The sequence below is a fragment of the Ctenopharyngodon idella genome, chromosome 16, assembly GCF_019924925.1.
Source record: "Ctenopharyngodon idella isolate HZGC_01 chromosome 16, HZGC01, whole genome shotgun sequence".
In the NCBI taxonomy this organism is placed as follows: Eukaryota; Metazoa; Chordata; class Actinopteri; order Cypriniformes; family Xenocyprididae; genus Ctenopharyngodon; species Ctenopharyngodon idella.
The window spans coordinates 21865540-21890320 of record NC_067235.1 but is presented as its reverse complement, the minus strand read 5'-3'; the positions used below and the strand labels follow the sequence as shown (position 1 = coordinate 21890320).

At 36.5% G+C, this 24781-nt stretch overlaps 2 protein-coding genes and 1 long non-coding RNA gene across 4 annotated transcripts; 1 reads left to right on the top strand and 2 right to left on the bottom strand.

The window, feature by feature from the left end:
- Positions 1 to 543: 543 nt before the first annotated feature.
- Positions 544 to 8466, bottom strand: styk1b (serine/threonine/tyrosine kinase 1b). Its single transcript, XM_051865820.1, has 10 exons — positions 8255 to 8466; positions 6632 to 6690; positions 6327 to 6500; positions 4818 to 5153; positions 4553 to 4734; positions 1970 to 2050; positions 1646 to 1854; positions 1516 to 1556; positions 1310 to 1406; positions 544 to 1175 (listed from the first exon to the last, which is right to left on the bottom strand). Exons 2-10 carry the CDS (start codon positions 6687 to 6689, stop codon positions 980 to 982), a joined length of 1374 nt encoding a protein of 457 aa, XP_051721780.1. The 5' UTR covers position 6690; positions 8255 to 8466; the 3' UTR covers positions 544 to 979.
- A 539-nt stretch (positions 8467 to 9005) lies between these two features.
- On the bottom strand, positions 9006 to 17132 carry LOC127497545 (glutathione S-transferase kappa 1-like). 2 transcript variants are annotated; one of them, XM_051866067.1, is made up of 6 exons: positions 16949 to 17132; positions 16760 to 16841; positions 16410 to 16526; positions 15911 to 16053; positions 15175 to 15291; positions 9006 to 9115 (listed from the first exon to the last, which is right to left on the bottom strand). In XM_051866067.1, the coding sequence occupies exons 1-6, from the start codon at positions 17018 to 17020 to the stop codon at positions 9026 to 9028; spliced, it is 621 nt and encodes a 206-aa protein (XP_051722027.1). In that variant the 5' UTR covers positions 17021 to 17132; the 3' UTR covers positions 9006 to 9025. The 2 variants fall into 2 exon arrangements, with proteins under 2 accessions (XP_051722027.1, XP_051722025.1); XM_051866065.1 differs by lacking the exon at positions 9006 to 9115 and adding an exon at positions 14710 to 15066.
- Positions 17133 to 18912: 1780 nt separating this feature from the next.
- LOC127497544 (uncharacterized) lies at positions 18913 to 24734 on the top strand. The gene is made up of 2 exons (XR_007925577.1): positions 18913 to 19103; positions 24404 to 24734. It is a non-coding gene; the product is annotated as an uncharacterized LOC127497544 (long non-coding RNA).
- Positions 24735 to 24781: the final 47 nt, after the last annotated feature.

The window sequence follows — 24781 nt, the reverse complement described above, 5'->3', positions numbered from 1 at the left end:
AGTGTATTGACTGCTTTGTTCAAAGATAATGCACATTTTCTGTTTTTTAAGTATTTTTAGTGAATCTTTAATAAACATTGTGTAAAAACAAGGGTTGATTTCAATTTCTGAACTTGCTATCATTAAAGAAATGTCTTTAAATGCATGTCTAATGTCAGTCTGTATTATTATTATAGTGATTTTTCAGTGACTATTTCTGCAGGTTGCGTCGTTATGCCAGTAGGTGGACACAAGTGACTAGAAGTGAGTCAAATTGATCATTCACTCAACCAATTCGTTCAAAATTCATTCATTCATTCAGCAACTCCTTTCTGTTGGACGTGCGTCGATTACTCCTTGGCTTCATTTTGAAGGATTTTTGTTGGCAGTATTGTATCTGAAAGTAAGTTACCAAATATTTAACTTTTATTTATTGAACTGTTCTATAAAAGCCATATCACACTCCCAATGTTGGTTTGAATATAAGCCTGACTGTTATTCAGAACAATCTTGCTCATGTGATATTGCTCTTAAAAAATATCCAAGAGTCGAACAAGGAGTCAGTTATTTTCCAGTTATTTATTCTGATAGCGTAAATGTGCAAATGGACCTGCAACAAGGCTGCATCAATAAACTGGCTCTGGACTGTCCTGAAAAAAAGTGGATCTCAATTTTGCTTGATCAGTCAAATAATGTTGATTCTCACTTCATTGTTTTACATTCTAGCTTTCCATACCATCAGCAGGTTCAAATATCTTACTGTACAATAAAAGAGTCATTTGATAACAAATAAAATCAGAGAATTTGGCACCATTAAAGAAAGTAGGCTTATATTTTTAAGAATTCTTTAAAATTAACATTTCGTACTTTCTAACATTAGTATGGCTGGTCGACAGTCAATTCACTCTTTAGGAATCACTGGAGATGTATAGTGTACACCACAAACAAAATAGGGTCTTCATATAGATGTGATGTATTTGTACGTAGAGCCATCTGGAGTTCAGAAAACTGTGTAGTTGTTGGATTCTCCATATCCCGCCTCCTTCAGATACTGTTCAATATTGATTGGCTCAGGCACACGGAGAATACTGCTGTCATTGGCACTCTTCTCTCCAGATTGGAGTTTATGCCTGACTTCAGCCAATGAGGGGCGGTCGTGCTCCTTCCATTGACAGCAGGCTTTGATAATTGAGTAACTGGAGAAAAACAGTAGCAAATTGATATTTTGAATGTACCAGACAAGCACTGTATGAACAGTAAATTAAAATACAATAAATAAAAAATGAATACAATAATTTTACAAAACAAATGGTTCTAAAGGTGCATTTACAGTGAGTTGGAGCAGTTGTTTGGTTTCTTCAGTGTTTTGGCTCTTTGATGATACTGTAGAAGTTCCTTTGCAGGGATTTCAGAAAAAGGGACCTCACCTGAAAGTATGGAAAGAATGTAAAAATAGTATAGACAAAAATGTGAGATTTGTTAATCATTCTGTCAGTAAGAGACAGCTGGCTTAAAAGAACCAGACAGCACACTTACCAAGAGTCACCATTTCATACAGCAGCAGCCCAAATGACCAACTGCAAAAAAGAGCAAGAAATACAGAGATTTGAAGTAAAAAACTTGAAAGTTGCTTTTCCTCAGAACATGTATTGTGCTTTTAACTTACACATCACTTTTTGGAGTGGCAGGTCTCTTGGCCAAAAGCTCAGGAGCCTGCCACTTTTTTCTTCCAGGATCTTCACTGCGATTAGCACTTTCTGACGTCCTCGCATACAAATCACCCAAACCCCAGAGTTTTGCGGTGCACATCCTGCTGACCAATACACTACGAGCCTTGATGTTGCAATGGAGAAGATCTTTGCTATGGAGAAAGTCCTACAGAGAAAGAAGAAAGAAAGGTTTTTGATTTGCTAGGGATTATATATTGTTAATTCAAATGCCTAAATGTTTGGATCTGTCCCTGAGATGGTGATAACAACATTGTACTCACCAGTGCAGAGGACACATGTGAGGCCATGGTGAAGATCTTTTTCTCTGTCATCTGATACATGCCGTCTGGTCCAACATTATCCTGTTTGAGACAGGGTTATTATCATTAGCTAAAACTAAAATCATAAAATGATTACTGAAAATAAAATAAATTCTAAGAAACTATAGTAGTAAATAAATGATACTAAAATAACACTGGTTTGAGAAGATGTATTTACACAGAAGAAAAATTACTTCTATTTTTCAAACTTTTTTTTTTTCAAACACCTTATTTGTAATCGATTGATTAGTTACTGTTTCCTATTTAGCAGCAGACCTGTCAAACACTATAAAGCAGTGGTTCTCAACTTGTTTTGCTTAAAGACCCATATTTTACATTGCTATCAAGCATAAACAACAGCCAAAACATGTCAAAACATGAAACAAACAAGGAACCAAATGAATTTGCACCAAAATGCCATGAAGTTTATTTAGATGGCACAACTTTTGAGGTCAACATACAGGAAGCATTTTAAAACTTTTAAAGCATTTTAAAAATTAAAAAAAAAAATAAAAGAAAGCAAAACTTAAATGTCAATAAGCTAATTTACAGTGCCCCACACAGAAAAAGATAGATATTGTGGCCATAAAATAATTGTTCTCAATTATCAATTTGTTCCAATTTATTAATGAAATTTAAAGGCCCGCTAAAGTGTCTTGGAACGCGCAGCATTATTCAATGTGTTGACATAATTTCAACTGAAACAGGACATATCGATCAGCCCCGCCCCTTTTTAAAAATAGCCAATGGCGTTTTGTTTATACCACAGCTCGGCCAGAGTCGTTAAACTCGGTAAAACCTCCGTGTCCTTCTAATCTCTAACCGTTTCTTCTCCTAATGCCCTCTATATCACTTTAAAACACAGCACTCTGTGCAGTATTCAGATGGGTCTGATACCTTTTCTGGTCTGAGCCGACTCGCGGTCCGCGGATATGATCCACTTTGTGCTCTCGTGCCTCTGGACCAGAGCAGACTGTGCTCGCGGTGCTGCAGTTCACGCGACACTAACGCGAAAACGGACTTCATTCGCGTTAAATGGAAAGCATATTTACACAGTCTGAATCGTTCCCTATTCTCTATATAGTGCACTATGTGCCATTCACCATGTAGAAACTAGTAAATGTGCGAACAAATGACCGATTTCAGCCGCAGCTTCAGTGTCTGTTTATAATGAAGGAGTGGGCGGGACTTCAGATTCTAGAGAGCATTTGATTGGACAGAATATCTGACGAGAAGCTGAAGTGCGATGTGATGTCATGAAAATCCGTGAACCATTTTAGCGGAAGTGAGAGACTGTAGCTGCGTTCCATTCGACAGGGTCCCTACGCAGTGTTCACTGCTCCCCACTCCCTGAGCAACATATATCAGTTGAAGTGGACTTCGCTGACAATAATCGCTCATTTGGAATGCCCTGCAAACGTCATCAAAGAAAGTCAACGACGGTGTCACGCAGATTATGATATAACATAAATAAATAGATATTATAATTTACTTTCGAATTTAAAATTGACTCTTAACACATTTGAGGCTGTAACTGTCATACCATATGAAAATAAATTCTCATTTGGTTAACTGTATAAATGAATTCTTAATCCATGGTTTGGCTCTCATCTCGTGCGCTTTTTTTTTCACGCGCAGCCGCATAGTAAACACTCCTAAATAAAGTAAAATAAAAAATGACAGAGCCTCAGCTGCTTCTCAACACTTTTACTTTGTCATGCCTATTAGAATAAAATATTCAAATGTAACACTCATCGCCATAACCATTCATACTTTCGTTCGTATAATAATAACAAAATGTATGAATACTCAAAACGCAGACGTAAATTCCTCCATCGGAGAGCCGTTTATAAACTCTTTCAACGGCTCTGCTCCATCGTAGTTCTGACTGGTGACGCGGTGCGCAATGACAGTTGGGTGATTTTACCTCTCTACTTCCTGTAAAGTGATGTATCGATGTTCCCTTATTCCCTATGCCGTTCGCAGTGCCCTTCGAACTGAACATGTTCGCACCCTTCGGATTGGAATCTCACTTAAGATGGCGAAATACCCTGTGAAGTCCACTTCGCAGTCCACTTACGGTCGAATGGAACGCATCTTGTAAGTTTTGAATGCTTATATCTCCTAAATGCGAATTTTGTCATTGTTTTGGAACACACCAGCTTATTCATAACCTTAAGGCTAACATATTCATACTAAAAGCTAAAAAACTTCAATTTTGATTTCAGGGGGACTTTAACTAAAATGAGGGAACAAGTAATTATTTATATGTCCCACCCCCACAGGGCTCCGTACCAATTTAGTTAATTTTTTTTTTTTTTTTTTGGTTTTACCATTTTTTCCCCCTCGCATGTCATCTGCGGGGTTCCTTATCAATTTATTTGATATTATTTTATGTTCTATATTATTTTTTTGCTAATCGGCATTTTCTGAATCCAGATTTTTTCCCCCCCGTCGTCAGTGACCCTACCAGACCTGTGGCCTAAAGCTGTTACACACCAGTTGAGAACCACTGCTATAAAACATCCTGGTCCAACCTCTCACCTGTCTACACCTCCACAGGAATCCAAGCAGATCTCTGTTCTCCATCTCTTCAATAACAGTAATGAGAGGGGCCCGCAGGGATATTACTCCCAGAAGCTCCGGTAAGAAGGGATGAGGCCCTAACTGGGAAAGGAAGGCCGCAAAGCCCAAGAATGACTGATTTTCCTTGTTACTGGCTGAATCTGTATGAGAATGAAAAAAACGAAAGTGAAACTGGAATTCAAGATCTCAGACATTATGATCATGTCATAAACCAGTCAGGCACCTTTAAGTACACGCAGCACCACATTTCTGTTTTCCATACGAGCCCTATAGAGTGAGACGGAGCTGTCTGAGTTCAGAGAGTATGATGCTGGGAGAGGAGACACCCCTTTGAAGTTCTCTGGCAGTCGCTGACGTGGAAGTTCCCTGGGCTTTGAGAAGGCTGAAGCTCCGGCCCCAAAAGAGCCTCCGCCATCGATAAAGTCCACATTGTGTGCATTTAATGAGGCATGGTCATGCCTATAGGAGTCTCGAACTTGTGATGTAGGGTTGAACGTCATGTAAGATGTAGTGTCCAGTGCTATTGGCTCACCTTCCAGAGCATTTAGACCCAGAGGAGCTATGCAAAAGGAGATAGAAAGAGAGTGAGAGAGATTGTTTAGGTGGGATGTGATTAATCAAAAGTATGAAAAAAAGCAGAATAGGATTCTTAAAATATATTATTCATCATATGTCATGTATGTTTACATAAATGAACGCATTAAGTATCAAAACCATGCCATTTTGTGCAAACAGTCTCACTGTGTAGAAAAGAGGTGTGCTGAAATGCAGCATCAAATATTTTCCTACGCCCTTGCTACGACACGTAAGCACAGTAGTTTGCATGCAGCAGTTACATTTAATTCCTTTATTATGTACAGACGTTATATTTTATGTTAAGAAATATATTCTTTTTGTGATCAACTTTTTATTAAATTGTGATATGTACACATCCATTTTGTTATGCAACACATGTAACAGTAACATACATGCATATTTCTGCATATAATAGAAAACAATATGTACAATTGCCAAAACCTCAGAGAACAAATGAAGTGTGCATTTATATATATATATATATATATATATATATATATATACACACACACACACACACACACACATGCTGCCCGGCCCAAAAAAAAAAAAAAAGTCGCTGTTTATATTTAGGCAAATACTTAGGAGTCTGTGACTGGATCATTATTGCTGTGATTATTATGTTTCTAGCATGTTATATGTTTTGGAGCAGTTCTTTTAACCCTAACTGATAAAGTGTGTAGCTTTTCATTTCTTAAACAACCATGTAGGAAGACACATCATGGCCATATTCCACGATGACAATGCCAAGATTCATCAGGCTCAAATTGTGAAAGAATGGTTGGGAGGGAGGATGAAGAACCATTTTCACACATGAATTGGCACCTCTGAGTACAGACTTTAGATTCATTGAAAGTCTTTGGGATGTGCTGGAGTAGACTTTACAGAGTGCTCGACTCTTGCATTGTCAATACAAGATCTTTACGAAAAATTGATGCACCTCTTGATGGAAATAAATGTTGTGATGTTATTTCCACCAAGAGGTGCATCAGTTTTTGGTCAAGATCTTGTATAAAACATAATAATCACATCAATAATAATCCAGACTTTTTATTGGCCGGGCAGTGTATATGTGTATGTCTGTAAGTATGTATATACCAGCTGCAAAAACAGACAACTTGGCATGTTGCTTCTTAATTATACAGCAGACACTCACCATCAATGCCTTGCAAATTTCTCCTAGTCCTGTTTGCTCGACTGGAGCCGGGTTGCAGGCGATTTACCTTCTCAGGACAGAACCTCAGCAGCAGCAGAAGCACCAGCGTGACCAAGAAAGCCATCAAAAACAGCACTGGTACAATTATCACTTCCTGTTCATACACACGGATCTCTGAGGGAGCAGATCACATGTTGGCAAGGAATATGAGTGAGATGTTTGAAATTGCAGCTTACAACTTTGGTGACATAGTTATCTAATGGTGATGATGCCTTTGTTTTATCTGATAGACATGGTCTACTCACCACAAAATGTATCTCCAGTTTTACATTCTGAATATGCAGAACTGGAAGTGGCCGCCATCCTGTGCAGAGACAGAATGTGGATTTAAAAGGTTGGAAAGTTTTTTTTTTAATTAGCTACCTACCTGTTCACCAAAATAGCGTTGTGTTGCAGGTTGATTTCCAAATGCGGAGAACATTGAAATAATATGCTGTGGGTTTTACAATTTAAAAAATTAAAACCTCCTTAGAATCTCTTGTAATGGCAGTATGAAACAGTATGCTGAATTCTGGGTCAGTGTAACATGATCAGTCTTTCTAATCAGTATAAAAAGGCTTTGGGCAGTTGAGACTCATCTTTCTCATCATCAGTGTTCATTCCATGAAAAAAGAGAAGGTTTTTTTTCCTGGAATAACCACAAAGAGAATGAGGAATAAAATACTGTCTCACATGTAAATTTTACTGTATACATAAGTGAAATATATGTGTACATGATGATGGTATCTTTTAAGTATATTTTCAAACACTCTATGCTACACACTTGAGCTCTGAGTGTAATATGAGAAGACCTCATTTGTGAACAAACAATGAACACACCCTATCTATTTTTTCTAAATGTCAGCACAACACTATATTTGCCATAGTTTGTGTGTGCTCATAGCTGTAATTGTCATCTGCGATGTGCTAAAAAGTAAATGTGTTCTTTCTAGGCCTATAAGTGTTACTAATTGTGTTTTCAGACTGTAAAGTTAAAGGCCACTGTTTTAGTTCCATCTCTGACACATACACGGAAAAGCCTTTTTATTTGGATTATGATGCTCAACCTGTTTGTCTGCATTTTTCATTCTCAAAGACTACACAACGACACGTCATATACATTTAGATACTCACAAAAGCAAACGAGATATATTGTACAGGAATATCTTTACTTAGTATGTGTATTTGAAAAGTGTATTTTAAATAGTGTTTAAAAATTGTCAGATACTTTTATGCAGCAAGGATGCATTCGATTGATCAAAATTGACATTAAAGACATTTAGAATGTTAGATTTTTATTCCAAATAAATCCTGTTCTATTCAACTTTATATTCATCAAAGAATACTGAAAAAAAAAATGTATCAGTGTCCACAAAACTGTTTTCAACAATGATAATAATAAGAAATGTTCCTTGAACACCAGCATATTAGAATGATTTTTGAAGGATCATGTGATCACATGGAGTAATGGCTGCTGAAAATTCAGCTTTGCCATCACGTGAATAAATTAATATAATGACACAATATATATTAAAATAGAAAAGTTCATTTAAATTGTAATATTCCACATTATTACTGTATTTTTGATCAAATAAATGGAGCCTTGGTGAGACTTTAAAAATTTGTACTGACCCTAAACTTTTAAAAGGTAATGAAATACTCTCTATAGTGCCTTTTGTCCTTCTTTTACATAATTGAGGAATGTTTTGACATCATCAAATTTGTTCTGTGCACTTTATAATACAAACCAATTTGCAATAAATTCATTATCAACTCATCTGACAGCTAATACGACACATATGCCTGCCTTGTAAACACAAGCACTAAATCACGCCTTTCTAAGCCATAAACACTGTGGTCATTTTGTCTGCAGGTCTCTACTGGCCTACCTGCTGGACACTGTGGTTGTAGGTGGTCTTACTCCGTAATATTCAGTTTCAGATTGTCTCTATTCAGATAGTTTTCCATGATGAAAATCATATCCCATTGTTGAATACATCACCACTGTATTCCCAATGTTATGCAGTGTCATCGGTCGCTCTTATTCATCCCCTTCCTTGTTTCTAGAGAATTTCCTTACGGTGTACTTTAAGTCTGCTTGTGTTTGTCTAGGTCACACCTTTGTTGGTTACTTAGCTCCACCCTCCTCACCTGTGCTCCGTCATTTGCTGTTGTTGTTAACACCCTCCTTTACTGTATAGGGTTGCTAAAAACATTATTTACCCATCAAAGGGGATATACCAAGCCCTTAATACATTTAACAGTGTATCATTTTCAGCTGTCAAACCCTGTGAATATACACATATCTAATGATTAAATGCTCAGACCTGCCCTCTACTATTTTTATATTAACCTAATATAAAGCAACTTAATATCTATCATATAAAGCATATGTGGCATTTTCTTCTTCCTGCATCAAACCAAACTGAAACCTGATTATCCAGCTCCTCGAGTTTCTCTAGGAGAGTCAGACATCCAGACACAACGCCTGACTCAATCAGTGTGCATTAAACAGAGTTAAAGAGGACCTGCAGGTTTACCTTTCACTCAGTGTTTATGATTTGGAACAAAAAAGGTTTGTTCAACCATTGCATTCAGTGTATGACAGCTGATGGCTTTAAGTATGACTTAAAAACAATGTGAATTTTTATCACTTTTATTCAGAAGTTAGTGAATATACAGAGTATAGAGAAGTAGTTGTTACACTGTGGCTGTAGGCTTAGTGGGGTGAGGCCCCATCCACTTCTCCCCTGGAAGACAAAAGAAAGAATGATTGGACAAAGAACAGTATGTCTGAATTCCTTAAATTTCAATATCCTACAGTTACTTAGGAATTCATGGTTAAAACATGTTACAGCGCAATAAAACCAATTATGGTGTGTATATAGGCTAATCATTAGACTATAAAAGAGGTGAAATGTCCTTAGTAGGGATATACCATTCACCATTCGGTTCATCAACCTGTTAAAATCGGTTAATCCACAATAGTCTTTTTTTTCTTTTCTTTTCTTTTTTGTCTTTAGCCTACTGATGGATAATTCAAATGCTTTCCGTCATTTTGAAAGAAAAAGCGTTCTGCTTTCCATACAAAGTAAATATGTAGCACAGTCAGTTAGTTTACTTCTGTGACGGACGCAATAATGTAATATCATATGCTCAAAGAATATCATATGCCTTTCTGTGTTCTCCCAGTGTTGCCGCACTTAGGTTTTCCCCCACAATCCGAAGGCATGCAGGATGGGTGAAATGAAGACACTAAATTTCCCGTAGGTGTGAGTTCAGATATTAATGTGTACAGGGTGCGAATTACACAGTGACCTCGGTGGTGTTTTATCATGTGTCTGTCTAGGACAAGCTGTTCTTGTGATGGACTGACCACCTGTCCATGGTGTGATTTTCGACGTGTCTTTAGACTGAGACGCTGGGATGGGCTCCAGCATCCCCGCGACCCAAACATAGAACAAGTGGTGAGGAGAATATATGGACGGATCGATGTGTTCCTCAATGCTATGTATTAATAAACGCAACACCTGTTTCTCCGAACTCGCGCCTGTGAGTCGTCCACGATTTAATCCATTTCCAGGTCATTACTACGACTGGAAATATAGGCCTGGATTAGGCCTACTGCCAAATAACAAATAACTAAGCATAATATTCCGTTATTTACTCGTCTTGCGAGAGGACATTTTATACTCGTGCAGCGAGTAAAAGCGAGAAGCACGCAAGACCTGATGTGAAACTTCATATCAAAATTCACTCACCCATACATACATGAAACACTTGCGCAGCGTACATGTGTATGTGTGTATGTGTGTGTGTGTAGGCTACTACTGAAAACTCATGAAATGCTTAAGCCAAGTTTACACTAGACACACTGGACTTTAAACGTCGGCAGATCGCTGTGCTGTTCAGACTACGTGACTTGCTGTGGAGTCGAAGTCGTTGTGGTGTTCACACTACGTAAATGATCTGCAACAGGAGGTTACACACTACACGAGCTGACGACAACTGTCACCCAACGACTTTATTTGAAAATAGATGTTGGGAGGAAATTAGATTAAATTTTGAATTCAGCTTAATTAAAATTAAAATAACCCTTTCACACATAAGTTTAAAACATTCTGGCTGACCTCCCAGAGTTAAGGCGACTGTTATTTTAAGCCAAGTTTACACTACAGGATTTTAAACATCGGCAGATCGCTGTGCTGTTCAGACTACATGACTTGCTGTGGAGTCTTGAAGTCGGTGTGGTGTTCACGCTACGTGACACTACCTAAATGATCCGCAACAGGAGGTTACACACTACACGAGCTGACAACAACTCTGTCACCCAACGACTTTATTTGAAAACAGATGTTGGGAGGAAATTAGATTAAATTTTGAATTCAGCTTAATTAAAATTAAAATAACCCTTTCACACATAAGTTTAAAACATTCTGGCTGACCTCCCAGAGTTAAGGCGACTGTTATTTTAAGCCAAGTTTACACTACAGGATTTTAAACATCGGCAGATCGCTGTGCTGTTCAGACTACATGACTTGCTGTGGAGTCTTGAAGTCGGTGTGGTGTTCACGCTACGTGACACTACCTAAATGATCCGCAACAGGAGGTTACACACTACACGAGCTGACAACAACTCTGTCACCCAACGACTTTATTTGAAAACAGATGTTGGGAGGAAATTAGATTAAATTTTGAATTCAATTTAATTAAAATAACCCTTTCACACATAAGTTTAAATTATCCTGGCTGACCTCCCAGAGTTAAGGCGACTGTTATTTTAGAACGTTTCCCTTTATTGTTTCCACGATGACGCGTCATGCTTGTCAAGTGACAAGCCGGCCACACTGTATGACAGATGTATTGCTTTTCTCACCATGTCATCAACTATCTGATATTCCGATTCTCAAATATGTGCAAGTGAGTGTTTTGTCATTTAAAAACATATGTAATGACCTTGATCTTAATATATAACGTGAATTCATCCATTTGTTCTGAAATACATGTGGCCGGTGAACTGGGAGAACAATAGAGTGAGTGAGCTTTGTAGTTACTTACACAATGTGTATATGATATGAATAAACGTCGGTAAATTATATTTGAATGGATTGTTATTGCTGCTTCCATAGACATCAGTGTATATTTCATTGGCTGTTGCGTCGCGACACGTGACATGCTAGATATTTGTCTGGTGTCTGCGAGGTGTCGGCAACGTGTCAGCGAGCCTCTTTGATGTGTCATTGAGTAGTTCACACATAAAGATTGGCAAGTGCCGATCACCTGCTGATTTTCCCCCGATCACAGCCCGACCTGTCGGCGAGCTCGTTAATTTGCAAATCTGGCTTTATATCCTGTAGTGTAAACTTGGCATTACAGAAAGCAATGTGAAATGCAGAATGATAGTCTACTTCTAATGTTACTCTTGCAGAACGATAGGCCCTATATTGCCCCAGAGTGCAGACGCTCGCATACATATTCTCTACATACGTATACCTTAAAGGGTTAGTTCACCCAAAAATGAAAATTCTGTCAATAATTACTCACCCTCATGTCGTTCCACATCCATAAGACCTTCGTTCATCTTCCAAACACAAATTAAGATACTGTTGATGAAATCCAATGGCTCAGTGAGGCCTCTATTGAGAGCTAAGCCATTCAAGCTCTCAAGGTCAATAAAGGTATTAAAAACAGTTCATGTGAGTTCAGTGGTTCTATCTTAATATTATAAAGTGACAATAATACTTTTTGTGCGCAAAAAAAACAAAATAAAGACTTTTCAACAATATCTATATGGGCCGATTTCAAAACACTGCTTTGGAGCTTTACGAATCGAATCAGTGAATCGGAGTGCCAAAGTCACATGATTTCAGCAGTTTAGCCGTTTGATAGGAGATCCGAATCACTAATTCGAAACAAAAGATTCATAAAGCTCAGAAGCTTCATGAAGCAGTGTTTTGAAATTGGCAATTTCATCAACAATATCTTAATTTGTGTTCCAAAGATGAACGAAGGTCTTACGGGTGTAGAACGACATGAAGGTGAGTAATAAATGACATTATTTTCATTTTTGGGTGAACTAACCCTTTAAAACGCATGCAAACTCTTCACATAGGCTAGCTACACAGTAGTATGAAATGCACTCATGCACATGTACATGTACAAACTCCACATGCTCACACACTTTTGACACTGTAATACATAGAAGACACATTTAATATACAATATTTTCGCAAGCAATTGATTTCAGGTGAGCGTACGTGTAAACAGAAGACATTTTACTGTAAATTAGTCTTTCATGAACGATTCTTGCATTTTGAAGGAATCTTTTTTTATGAGAGTGATTCGTTCATTTTGTCTTAGCCACTCATGCGCAAGCAGCGCAACGGTCGTTCATTCATTTCTATCAGGCTCACGGATATATATTCACAAAGTAATAAATTGTAATAAATAAATGAGACCTAGCCTAACTAAGACCTGCCTAACTCATATTTAAGCAGGGCAATTTCAAATAAGACAAAAAGTCAATGAATGAATGAAAATGAATGAAAGGATGTTGCACATACGCGGCCACAGCAAAATGAATGAATCACTCACTATTCTCGTTATTCCTGAGTTATATTAAAGATAAGTCGAAAATGAAAGAATTGTTCATTAATGACCCATCAGTTCACATTAAAATGCTTGCATACATAAACTTTAAAGAGTCTTACGTGTATTAGAATTAGTGTGTGTGGAGTTTGTATGTGTGCATGAGCATTTTGTAAGTGTTTTTTTGAGCTTTCATTAGTATAGTGACTACTTCATGTGTTTGCAAGTGTTTCATGTACAGTGGGCTCCACAAATATTGGCAACCTTGATAAATATGAGCAAAAAACTAACTGTGGAAATTTGTTTTTGCAATTTCTCCTAGTCTTTCATTCAAAATATTCACAAAAATCTAACCTTTAAAGTCAAATAGTTGAAAGAAAAAAATTCTTATTATAAAACCATTTTTTTTATGTATTCCAACATACAAATTCAAATTCATATGTTTTTAAGTCCACCTTGGTGATCAGGATCAAATAAGTGATAAGGCACGACTTTTTGTTTCACTGGGCTCTAAATATGAAGAAGATCACTATTGGAAAGACCCGAGAATTGGTTGTTGAGCTGCACAAATCATGAAATGGCTATAAGATAATAGATTAATTGTTGGAATACTCATTTCCACTATCTGGTCAATAATTACAATAATTAAATACAATTGCAGATACTAGTTGTGTCTTGGGGTCAGAAAGTCTCTAAAACTATGATCAGACATCACCTATATAACCAAAACTTGTTTGGGATAAATGTATTTTTTTTTTACAATAAAAAAAGCCTTCAATGACATCAAACAGCAATCTCATGCACCTACAGTTTGGCAGCTGTTACTTGAACTTTCAGTGGGACTAAGGTTTATTGTCAGATAAGACCAAAATAAAGCTTTTTGGATAAAACACTGTTTGGGACAGACAGAACATAGCCATGTAGAAAAGTACCTCATCCTCACTGTGAGGTATGATGGTGGATCTTTAATGCTGTGGGGCTAATTTTGTTCCAAAGACCCTGGACAACTTGTTAGGATTCACTGTATCATAAAATCCATCAACTGCCAGCAGATGTTAAATCAACACCTGCCCCTGTCAGAAAGCTCAAACTGTGCCATGGTTGGATCTTCCAGCATGACGATGATCCAAAGCACATCTCGAAATAAACATCAGGATAGTTCACTGACCACAGAATGAAGGTTTTGCTGTGGACATAGCAGCCCCCTGACTCAAACCCCATAAAAATCCTGTGGGATGAGCTAAAGAAAAGGGTTCACAAGCATGGACCTCTGAATCTGAAGGATCTGGAGAGATTCTGTATGGAGGAATTGTCTCTGATCTCTTGCCATATGTTCATCAACCTTATTGCGTATTATAAGAGAAGATCCAGAGTAAATCATTAAGAAAATTGTATGGTAAATATAAAAATACAAGATAAATATAATACAATTTTTTTTTCCATGAATGCACATTTTGGCAAATCCTTTGATTATCACCATTAGTAGCATTAGCAACCAATTAGCATATTTAACTGGTTAAAATCCGTTAACCGACAAGACATAAACACATGATAAAACCTGTGTGATCAAACAAACATGACATGCCAATTTTTTGTCAACAAATTACTGGGTGAACTTCAAAAACATTGATGGAAAATTCTAAATAGTTTTTTTAATTAATGCAATAACTTAACTCATACGTTATTCAATAAACTGTTTTTTACCATTTAATCTGCAGTCAGTTTGTCCAGGTCATTGTAGTGCTAAACATAGACTATGACTGAAGAGTGGTATAGGCATAAAATATCACCAATCAAAGCATGAATAACACACCATACTTCACTCATCTTGCGAGAGATAACAGCTTTTTAAATAATTGTATTGTTTATTATTTTTATCATGACAGTAGTTGGTGTAGCCTTTCTAAATATAAAAAGGAAAACATAAATGTTATTAAAATGTGAAAAAAAGATGGCTTAGTCAAACAAGTTGATGGTTAATCAGTTAATCAGTTAACCATCTACATTCCTTATAGTTACCAATGAAATAAGCCATGAGCTCAAATCTATCAGAACCAAAGAAGACCTTAGCCTTTCCGTTCACATGACACACAATGAATGGAAGACCAAAGCACTGCAAAAATGGGGAGAAACTGTGTAAGGATGTTTTATTATATTTTTACAACAAAGACATTTTGGTGGGAAAAACAAAGGGTGCAGAGATGCAAGTAAAAGCACTGACCTTATTCTCCAGTGCTTCCTGTGTGACACTCTTCAGCTTGTCTTTGATTGGCTGAGATTTGGCAAGGGTCAGAATTTTCTCCACCTCACTGGCTGAGAGACCTGCCTTTAATCCCACCTGTGCAAATCAGAAAGATATTGGAGAACACTATAATTTACCAGACAATATATTGTTTTATAGTTTTGCTCAAAAACAAAATAAAAATAACGACTTTATTCAACAAATTTGTCTGTCCCCTGTCATAATGCTACGCTATTTTTGTTGCAGAGCTTCTGTGTTTTACGTCCGGCCAAAACTGAGCTGCTGTTTGGATATAGAACCTGGAAGCTCTGCAACGAAATAGCGTAGCAGTATGACGGGAGAGACGAATTTGTTGAATAAAGTAATTATTTTTGTTTTGTTTTTGCGCACAAAAAGTATTCTCGTCACTTCATAATATTAAGGTTGAACCACTGTAGTGACTATTTTAACAATATCTTTAGTTCCTTTCTGGACCTCAAGGGTGCAATGACGTTGCTGCCTATGTGTGGATCAGATACCCTCGGATTTCATCAAAAATATCTTAATTTGTGTTCCAAAGGCAAATGAAGGTCTTATGGGTTTGGGACGACATGAGGGTGAGTACTTAATGACCGAAATTTCATTTTTGGGTGAACTAACCCTTTAAAGATTACCATGTACCAGTGATTTCTTTTATTTAGTTTGATTTAATTTCTTATTCTTGGGTATATGATACCTCAGTGAGTGAGGCAGGCTGCATAATGTCCTGATGAGTGTGCCACATTCTTTCCCAGAGCTCTCTAGACACCCTCTCCAGCACGTCTCCCTTTTTGTCCTTCTCTGCTACAGCTGTCACAAAACGCATCGCATTCAAAGAGTCTGAGATGGCAAGAGAGAAAGGGAGAAAAATAGAATAAAAGAGAGAATATCCTTTTTAGAGTGTAAAAACAATGTAATTGGACGAGTTAAGGGCCAAAACTTAAGTTTAAATTTGCACAAAATTTAGCATTAGCATTGTACATGCCTTTGTAGGGGCTTCCAATGTCATGGAAAAATATTTTCCCGTAAATCAATAAAAAATAAATAAATAAATAAAAACGTTTTATGTTTGGTGGAAACAAACATAAAAAAACATAATTCTTTTTCTTTATGAGAGAAAGAAAACAAGTACGGCTTGCATAGTGCATTATAAATCTGGTCATGACTGCCACTGTAAAGAAACGTGGCTTGAATACCTTTCTCATAAATGTTTGGAGGTTGAAACATAGGGACCCCAAAGTACTCAGACAGCAGCTTCAGATCTGAGGCCATGTACAGAAGCTTATTAGGGATCAATACAGGAGCCCGGTTACCTAGAAAACAAACAAACTTGATAAATCTATAAAACATACAAAGTGTCACATACATTTGACAAATGTATGTTACAAATTCTTCTTCAGTGGTTAGATTATTGCTCCCAGTAGCTTCACATTTAGTTTTTTTTTTTTTTTAATAAAGTGATTAAATATAAAAGAGAGCCTACATTTACTGTCTGGAATATCTAAAAAGTTATGATGTAGTTGTGATTATGTTGTTTCCCCATTACCTGAGCCATTTAAGACTCCTCGTATATATGCTGGTTTCAGTTCGATGTCGATGTTCCAAACATTTCTATACCGAAACAGCACCTTAAAACACAAAATCAACACTTATATTAAAACATCTTGAGCAGATTGGACTTCAATTAACTGTTAATGGCACAAAAAAAAAAAAAAAAAAAAAAAACATTAAGCACCTCAAATGCCAGCCAGGAGTAAGGAGAGGCAACATCATAGTATAACTTGGCCACTTTTCCGGAACTGAACATCTGTAATGAATAAGCACATTATTTTGTGAATTAATTAGAGTAATAATAGCAATTAAAGCTATGAAGCAGCTATGAAAGGGCCCTCGCACCCGGGCTAACCGCCACCCGTTGGCCTTAGGAAAACAGTGAATAGTGGGCGACATGCATGTAAGCGAGTAAATACAGGAGAATTATGGTAAAATCATTTCAAAGTGCCACACTTCCTGCAGCCAACAGGTGGCGCTTTGACCGTAACAGAATATTGCAATATAGATGTGTTCAGGCCAGAAATATTAGGCCGCCACAGACACGCCCTTAAGGGAAAACTCTAGATTTTCGCAATGTAACGTCGCAAAGGCCTTTAGATTAGACTGACCAAATATGACATTGATCTGATTAAAGCTCTAGGAGGAGTTCGTTAAAGTACAACATCTGGAAATGGCAAAAAATGGCAAGTTAATTCAAAATATCTGACTTCCTGTTCGGTTTCAGATTTTGCTCCAAGAGACTTTTTTGTATGTACTGGGCTGTTAAATGTGTGTACCGAATTTCAAAATCTACGTGAAATGTAGCACGAGGGGCTCTACTTTAGGTGGCGCTATCGAGCCATTTTGCCACGCCCAATGCTGCGACCCATAACAGACGTAAATTTTCACCACTTCTGACGCATGTGCAAAGCTTCATGAGTTTTCGAGCATGTTTAGGCCCTGAAAAATGCGATTCACTTTGGAGAAGAATAATAGGCCTAATAATAAGAAGAAACGGAGCAATTCCAATAGGGTCCTCACACCATCAGTGCTCGGGCCCTAATAATAGGATGTTTAATTAATCGTCTTTAATAATAACAGAAACAGTTTAAATTGCCATTTATTAGGTTGTTCAGCTTTAAGTAAAGTCTACCCATAATCGTAGTGGGCGAGTGAGAGAGTGCAGAAAAAAAAAAGAAAAGAAGAAATGTGACTGATTCAATGTGTGCACGCTGCATCTGTGTAATCTTCAGTAAACAGTACGTTTTATATTTATTAAGTCTTCAGTGGTCATTATTGCTTGCTTAGAAGAAAAGACATGACACAATATAACATTCACAAACATTAATAGGTCAGCATGTAGACAATTACATTTTTCCTGCAATGTAGGGGGTGGGATGCTTCAGACTCTATAGGGCATTTGATTGGAGAGAAAACATGAGAAGCTGAAGTGCAGAATAATGTCATCAAAATTGTTGATATGTAGCCTTTTACTGAGAGAGAGAGAGAGAGAGAGAGAGAGAGAGAGAGAGAGAGAGAGAGAGAGAGAGAGAGAGAGAGAGAGACCAGTATTGCATATATCTTTTAAATGTGAATTTTTGTAATTGTTTTGTAGCACAATAGCTTAGGGTCAGTCTAAATGCATACAAAAGCCTCAATAATTCGATTTTGATTTGATTTTCTGTATGAATTAAATGTTGATCCTTATTAAGTTACAGCACGTTTTCGAAGTTGGTTACACTTCATTTTAAGGTGACCTAGTTACATTGTACTTACTCGAATAAGTACTGAGTAATATTCTCTTAAGACATAGCTGGCTGTTTACGTGGATACTCTCTAAGACAGGTATTTTTACATTTTTGTGTGTATTTAACCATTTAGGCACGCACCCCAATGTGGGCTTCTAAATTATTTGTACCCTAATTTGCCACTGGCAGGCAGCATCTTTGCAGTTGATGAAAGCATGGGAAATTCTGTGTAATTCCGTTAATTTACATTTTCGATTGGGCATTATAGATGCAACCTGTCCTCAACACAACACCACACAGCTCATGCTCCCGGTGTGTGAAGGAATGCTGGGCAAATTCAGCATTAGATTGAGGGTAATGATTGAAAAGAACCTTGACCAATAGCGTGCAGCCATTGTACATAACCGACCAATCGTGTCGTGCGAGAAGGCGGGATTCTACAGAGAACGGTTAAAGCAATGAAACTATCCATTCATAGACAGTATGAGGATCGTAGAGACTAGCACTTGCCAAATCCTGGACATTTTAGGCTCTCTTAGAAATCACGGACAGGCACTTTTTTAAGGGCCGAAAAAGAGGACAGATGGTCACCTTAGCCTAATGTCTATGGTAAGAGTCATTTTCTGTGTTCTGCTACTCCTGATTATTTCTTTTTTCTTTTCCGCTGTAATAATATAAAAAAAGACAACAGGCACTGCGCACTGTGGTCTGGTCTTCAATATCCCATGAATAATTCACCTGAATCTTTTGATCTTCTCCCTTAAATCCTTACTCACGTCTTTTTCACGGTTTATCTAGCAATATTCTCCTCTTTTCCACTTCTAATTCAAATTGCTAGTGTTAACGGGAAACTTTCAAACGGGAAATTCATTAGGCTATTTGTTATCTGTCAAAAAATGACGGAAACCATTTTGATACAGTATATCCCCCATTATTAATGACGGAACATTTTGGTCAACGCAACATGTTACACAGTAGATGTACATAGTACACTACTTTTACATTTTTTAAAGAAGTTTTGCACATTAAGAAAAAATGGTTATTTTAAGAACTTTTGACTTAAAAGTTCTTTGGGGATCCATTCCAAACATGGTTCTTCGCATCACTGTGAAAACTCCCTTTTGGAGCCTTTATTTTTCATAAGTGTGTATCGCTGCGGTTATTTATCACGCTTGTAATATTGCTTGCGGAAAGATTAATCTGAGCTTTTGGGGTTATTCGTGTGCTACTGAAATTAATTTGTTAATAGAAGGGATTATTGGGGTCACAGTGCTGGATGTCTCAGTGCACATCACCAGCCGCAGAAACCTGAAAAGGCATATCCATAAAAACAAAAATGAAAAGTAGCCTACATAAAAATACAAAAGATCGCTTGAAAAATATTTAAAAAAAAACACATATCTCCATATTCCTTCATAATCATCTACAGTGGCAAGAATAAGTTTGTGTACTCTTTGAAAAGATCTGGATTTCTGCATTGATTTCTCATAAAATGTGGTCTGCTATTCATCTTATTCACAATTATAGACAAACGCACTCTGACTTTACTATTGGAAAAGTGAACTTCCGTGTTACAACTTTTCCAAAAGCTAAATGGAATTAATTAAAGAGATTAGATTGGAAATGTGGGTCACACAGGTGCCCTGTCTTCTCAAGAAAAGATTTGTTAGTGTGAAACCTGGTCCCAGAAGCTTCCACGGGACATTAAAACACATTACAGAGATGCTCAAAGCTGAAAAAAGCTATGAAGACTTGGGTGTATAATGAATAACATAAAGAGGACTGTGCCATCAAGACAACACAGAAATATTTATAAACTGAGTTTTTTGGGGAGGGATGGTCCAAAATTGGTCGGGAGTTAAATAAGCAACTACAGAAAACATTTGGTGGAGGTTTTGCTACACTAGATTCAAGGGATCACTTATTTTTCCCACCCTGAACTGTGAATGATCACTCATTGTACTCAATAAAAATGTGAAAAGTGCAATTGTTTGTCTAATTGTGAGTTAAATTAAGATCAGACTACATTTATATATATAATTATAAGTAATTAATGCAGAAATCTAGATATTTTAAAGTGCCTCATTATGCTTTTTTGAATATGACCTTTCATGTAGCGTGTTATACCTGTTTGTGAATATAAAAGGTCTGCAAAGTTTTAAAGATCAAAGTGCTTGACAAATAAAGTTACTGTCTCCGAAACGAGTCGTCAGCAATAGAGTTAGCGTCACCCTGGTTCCTTCCACGAAAACCTAATAGGATTTTTCCATTGGCTTTTGGATTATTGTGGAAAGTAATAACTTTTATGAATTTTGAAGTGTAAATACAATCGGCAGTAGTCAAAAGCTAAACGTATGCTAGAAACAAACTAAACCAGCCGCTTGTTTCTTTAAACTGGAAAAGTATTTGTGCTCTAAGTATAGGACGTTGGCTAAAAGAAATAGTAACAAATAGGTCAATAGAAAAGATAACTTATATTTTAAGGGATAAATATACAGTTTTTGATGGAATTTGTGGTCCTTTCAACGTGGTGTGGAAAGGTGTTAATAGAAGTTGGAAAGGTGTTAATAGAAGACTAAGAAAAGAGGTGGTATTGAATATCAATGGAAAATACTAAGAAGCATTTTTTGTTTGGTTTCTTTTTTGTTTGTTTGTTTGTGTTTTTGTTCTTGTTTTCTGATACAGTTGAGCTCAAAAGTTTACATACCCCTTGCAGAATCTGCAAAAATGTTAATCATTTTAACAAAATAAGAAGGATCATGAAAATTGCATGTTTTTTATTTAGTACTGTCTTTAATAAACTGTTTCACATAACAGTTGTTTACATGAAGTCCACAAGACAAAAAAATAGCAGAATTTATAAAAATGACGGAAACCATTTTGATAAGTAACAAAAAGACTTAGGGCCAGATTTACTAACACCTTGTGCCAGCGCAAACCCTCTTTTGGCGTTAAAAAACTACTATCGGGATTTACTAAAGACACGCAGTGTAAAATTAGCGCTGAAAAGGCGTGGACTGACGCCTGTGTCGACCCGCACCTGATGAGAGCATCAGGCATCAACTCTGTTTATTTGCGACCCAACGCTAATTTGCACTGCTCTTGGTAGATTGCGTTAGTCATTATGTAAATGATTTGACTGTGTCTGTGCTCTTTAATTTGTGTGTCAGCAGTAGATCACGCACAAAACTTGCCACTCCCATCGACGCATTTGTGGAATTGTGCTCTCGCGCTAATTTGCCCCATTTAGTAAATCTGGCCCTTAATGTGTTAAGCCTATATAACATGATGAGTTTTCTGTCGATGAATGTATCCAAACAGTTGCTCCCCTGTCTAATAAAACACATAATATACAGTACTAAAGTGTCTTTGATGTTTCCATGGTTTCGACAAAATAAAAACGGAAATCGAGGGTAATGATGTCATTGATAGGCGACACATGGACATGGGCTGTATCCTGGTTAAAATTGCTTATTTCTCTGGATTTAAACATTCTTGGAAACATTTGGGATAATGAAAGTAACAAGTCAACAAAATATATAACATTGTTCTAGTGATTTTTGGATATTTTAATCTAAAAATCCTACATATTTGTGCCTTTAACTAGTTGCATATGTTAGATTTATTGCACGACTCGGGCAGAGAAAAGCTGTTGCTATCAAACATTGTTTACTTAATCAACTGAGTCAGTGTCATGGTGAAGGGATAGATCAAATAGACCAATTAATGGAAGGTTTGCAAAGAAATTTCATGCTCCCTTGTAAAAGTATTTTTTAGTATTTTTAAAATACAAAAATACAGTAGTTTATTTTGATACATGGTGTGGCTGCTGTATTTTGTAGTTTATTTTTATACATTTAAAATTAAGGTATTTGGTATTTTATTTTAAAATACATTTTGATGTATTTTTGCCCAACCCTGCCCACATGCACACGAAAAACAACTTTGACCCACCCTCAAACAGTAGTTGTAGCTGAGGCCTTTACCATTAAAGAAGTATGTTCTGTATAGTATAGGTGTGTTCACGTCATGTAGGGGTGGGCGATATGGCAAAAATATCATATCACGATTTTTTTCAGGAAAATCACAATTCATGATTTTTATCACAATTCTTCATGTTGTTTTTACTATTTTGCAAGTGACTGAGCATTACAGCCAAACTAATTTCCCTATTTTAAAAACAAAGCCTTACAAAATAACAAAATATACAATAAAATTAAAAATGGCAGACATTTAGGCCAAAGTGGTGAAGATAAAAATCTTTGTCATTATTTTTTATCCGTTATTTATTATTTGTTATTAATTTTATCTTTGTTATTAAAAAAGAAGAAAAACATAGGCTACACATTATACAAATGAAATTAATAAAATGATTTATTTTTTTAGCTACAGTAGATGTATTTAACAGTAGCATTCAAGTAAAAAATTAAATGAACAAATATAAAAATATAACACTAGACTTCACTGTATAAATTATACATTGATTCTTAATAAAGCTAATGTATTAAAGTTCTCAGTCAAGAGCAAAAAGTTATTTTGAAGAATGTGACCAGACAGTTGCTGGTCCACAGTGACTGTTTTTCCTACCATGGAAGTCAGTAGAGACCAGCAACTGTCCGGCTAACCCATATTCTCCAAAATATTTTATTTTGTGTTCTACACAAGAAATTAATACAGTTTTGAAACAACATTACATTGAACTATCCCTTTAAGGACAAGCGACCGCATGGTTAATATTAGGCTGCTCTGTCACTTTAAAGACCTGCACGTATATCTAATATACAGCCACGCATCCAATTTTCTCTCAAATGTTTACTTTCACTTTAGACATAACTAACTGTGTTTATGTAAACTTTGTGCGTATTTGACAGTATAAGAGCAATCGGACTCTAAAGATAACTTAGTAATCAGGCGCTGTTTGACAGGCTTTTAGTGCCTGTGCGCTTCGCGTGAACGCGCTCTGAAAAACGCATGTCAGAACAGCGCATAAGCACGCGAAATAAAAGTTTAACACATGAAATAATGAACTTTTGTGGATTGAAGTGTCCCGCGAATATTACTCTCTACCGCTGCGTTAAAGTGTGTCGTGAATGTACGTCACGTTGAACAGTATGCTGAGACGGAGGCGCTGGAACGGCAACTGATAGAAAGCACTGTAGCTCGATACTACGATATTTCTTCATAAGCAGATCGTGGAGACATTTTAATCGTCCACGATCAAAAATCGTTATATCGCACACCCCTAACGTCATGTCGTAATTACTGTAATTAGCGTAATTACTGTAATTCTAACTTGTAAAAAGCGTTCATGTCCTCGTAGAACTTGTAATTCCAACTTGTATACTTTTAATTAAAATATAACTTTTCTGTACCACCTGTACCACTTTATTGTCAAAGAAATGTGAACTAGTTAATGAGTTGTTTTTTGTTTGTTTGTTTTTTATATGGCTTGTACAGTTGAGCATAACTATATGTGTTTGTATGTGTGTTTGTACTTCAATTTGGAAAAATATTATTTTATTTTTTAAATATATTGTTAGATATCGATGTTTTATACCTGACCCAGCCTCAGTCACCAGAAAAAAACTAGATTCATCCATGCTGAAGCAGGAGACAAAGTGATGATAAAAATGAGCAGGTTTTTTTTTTTAAAGAATTTTAGTTCAAATCTGTTAATAATTTCTAAATATTAAAAAGACTTTTCACATGAAAAGTTCTAGAATCATGTGTTTAAATATGCTACCTTTTTGCAATTTTAAGTTCAGGCCCTTTAGTTCCTGATTCTCTTCTTGACTTCTTTTTTCAGCCCATTTACAGTTTTTTTCAATTGCTAAAAAGCATAAGTTAATACTGAAGTCTTACTTGTATATAATAAATAATAATAAATATAACATTATGCAATCTTGCAGGACAAGTATGTGGATCAACCTACAGGACTCCTGCAGGAATGTACCCATAGAATTTTCATTTTGTCAAGCAGAATTCCTGCATCATCCATTTAAAGACAACTACAATCCTTCAGGATCCCTGCAAGACTTAAAAGAGAAGTATGGTGGTCTCTGTGGAAATAACACTGCATGTTTTTTAGTCCCCAATTGAATCGATAGATGTGGTGGTGGAATTGTCAAATGATGTAAAGAAAAAGTGTGAAACTGTGGAATATGTATATGTGGATTTATCTGCTTTGTGACTCTGTATCCCCCTGTTGAAAAAAAAAAAAAAACTTTATATCTCCATTCAGCCATGACTTCAACTGTTTTTTATTACTAATCAAATTATAATCAATT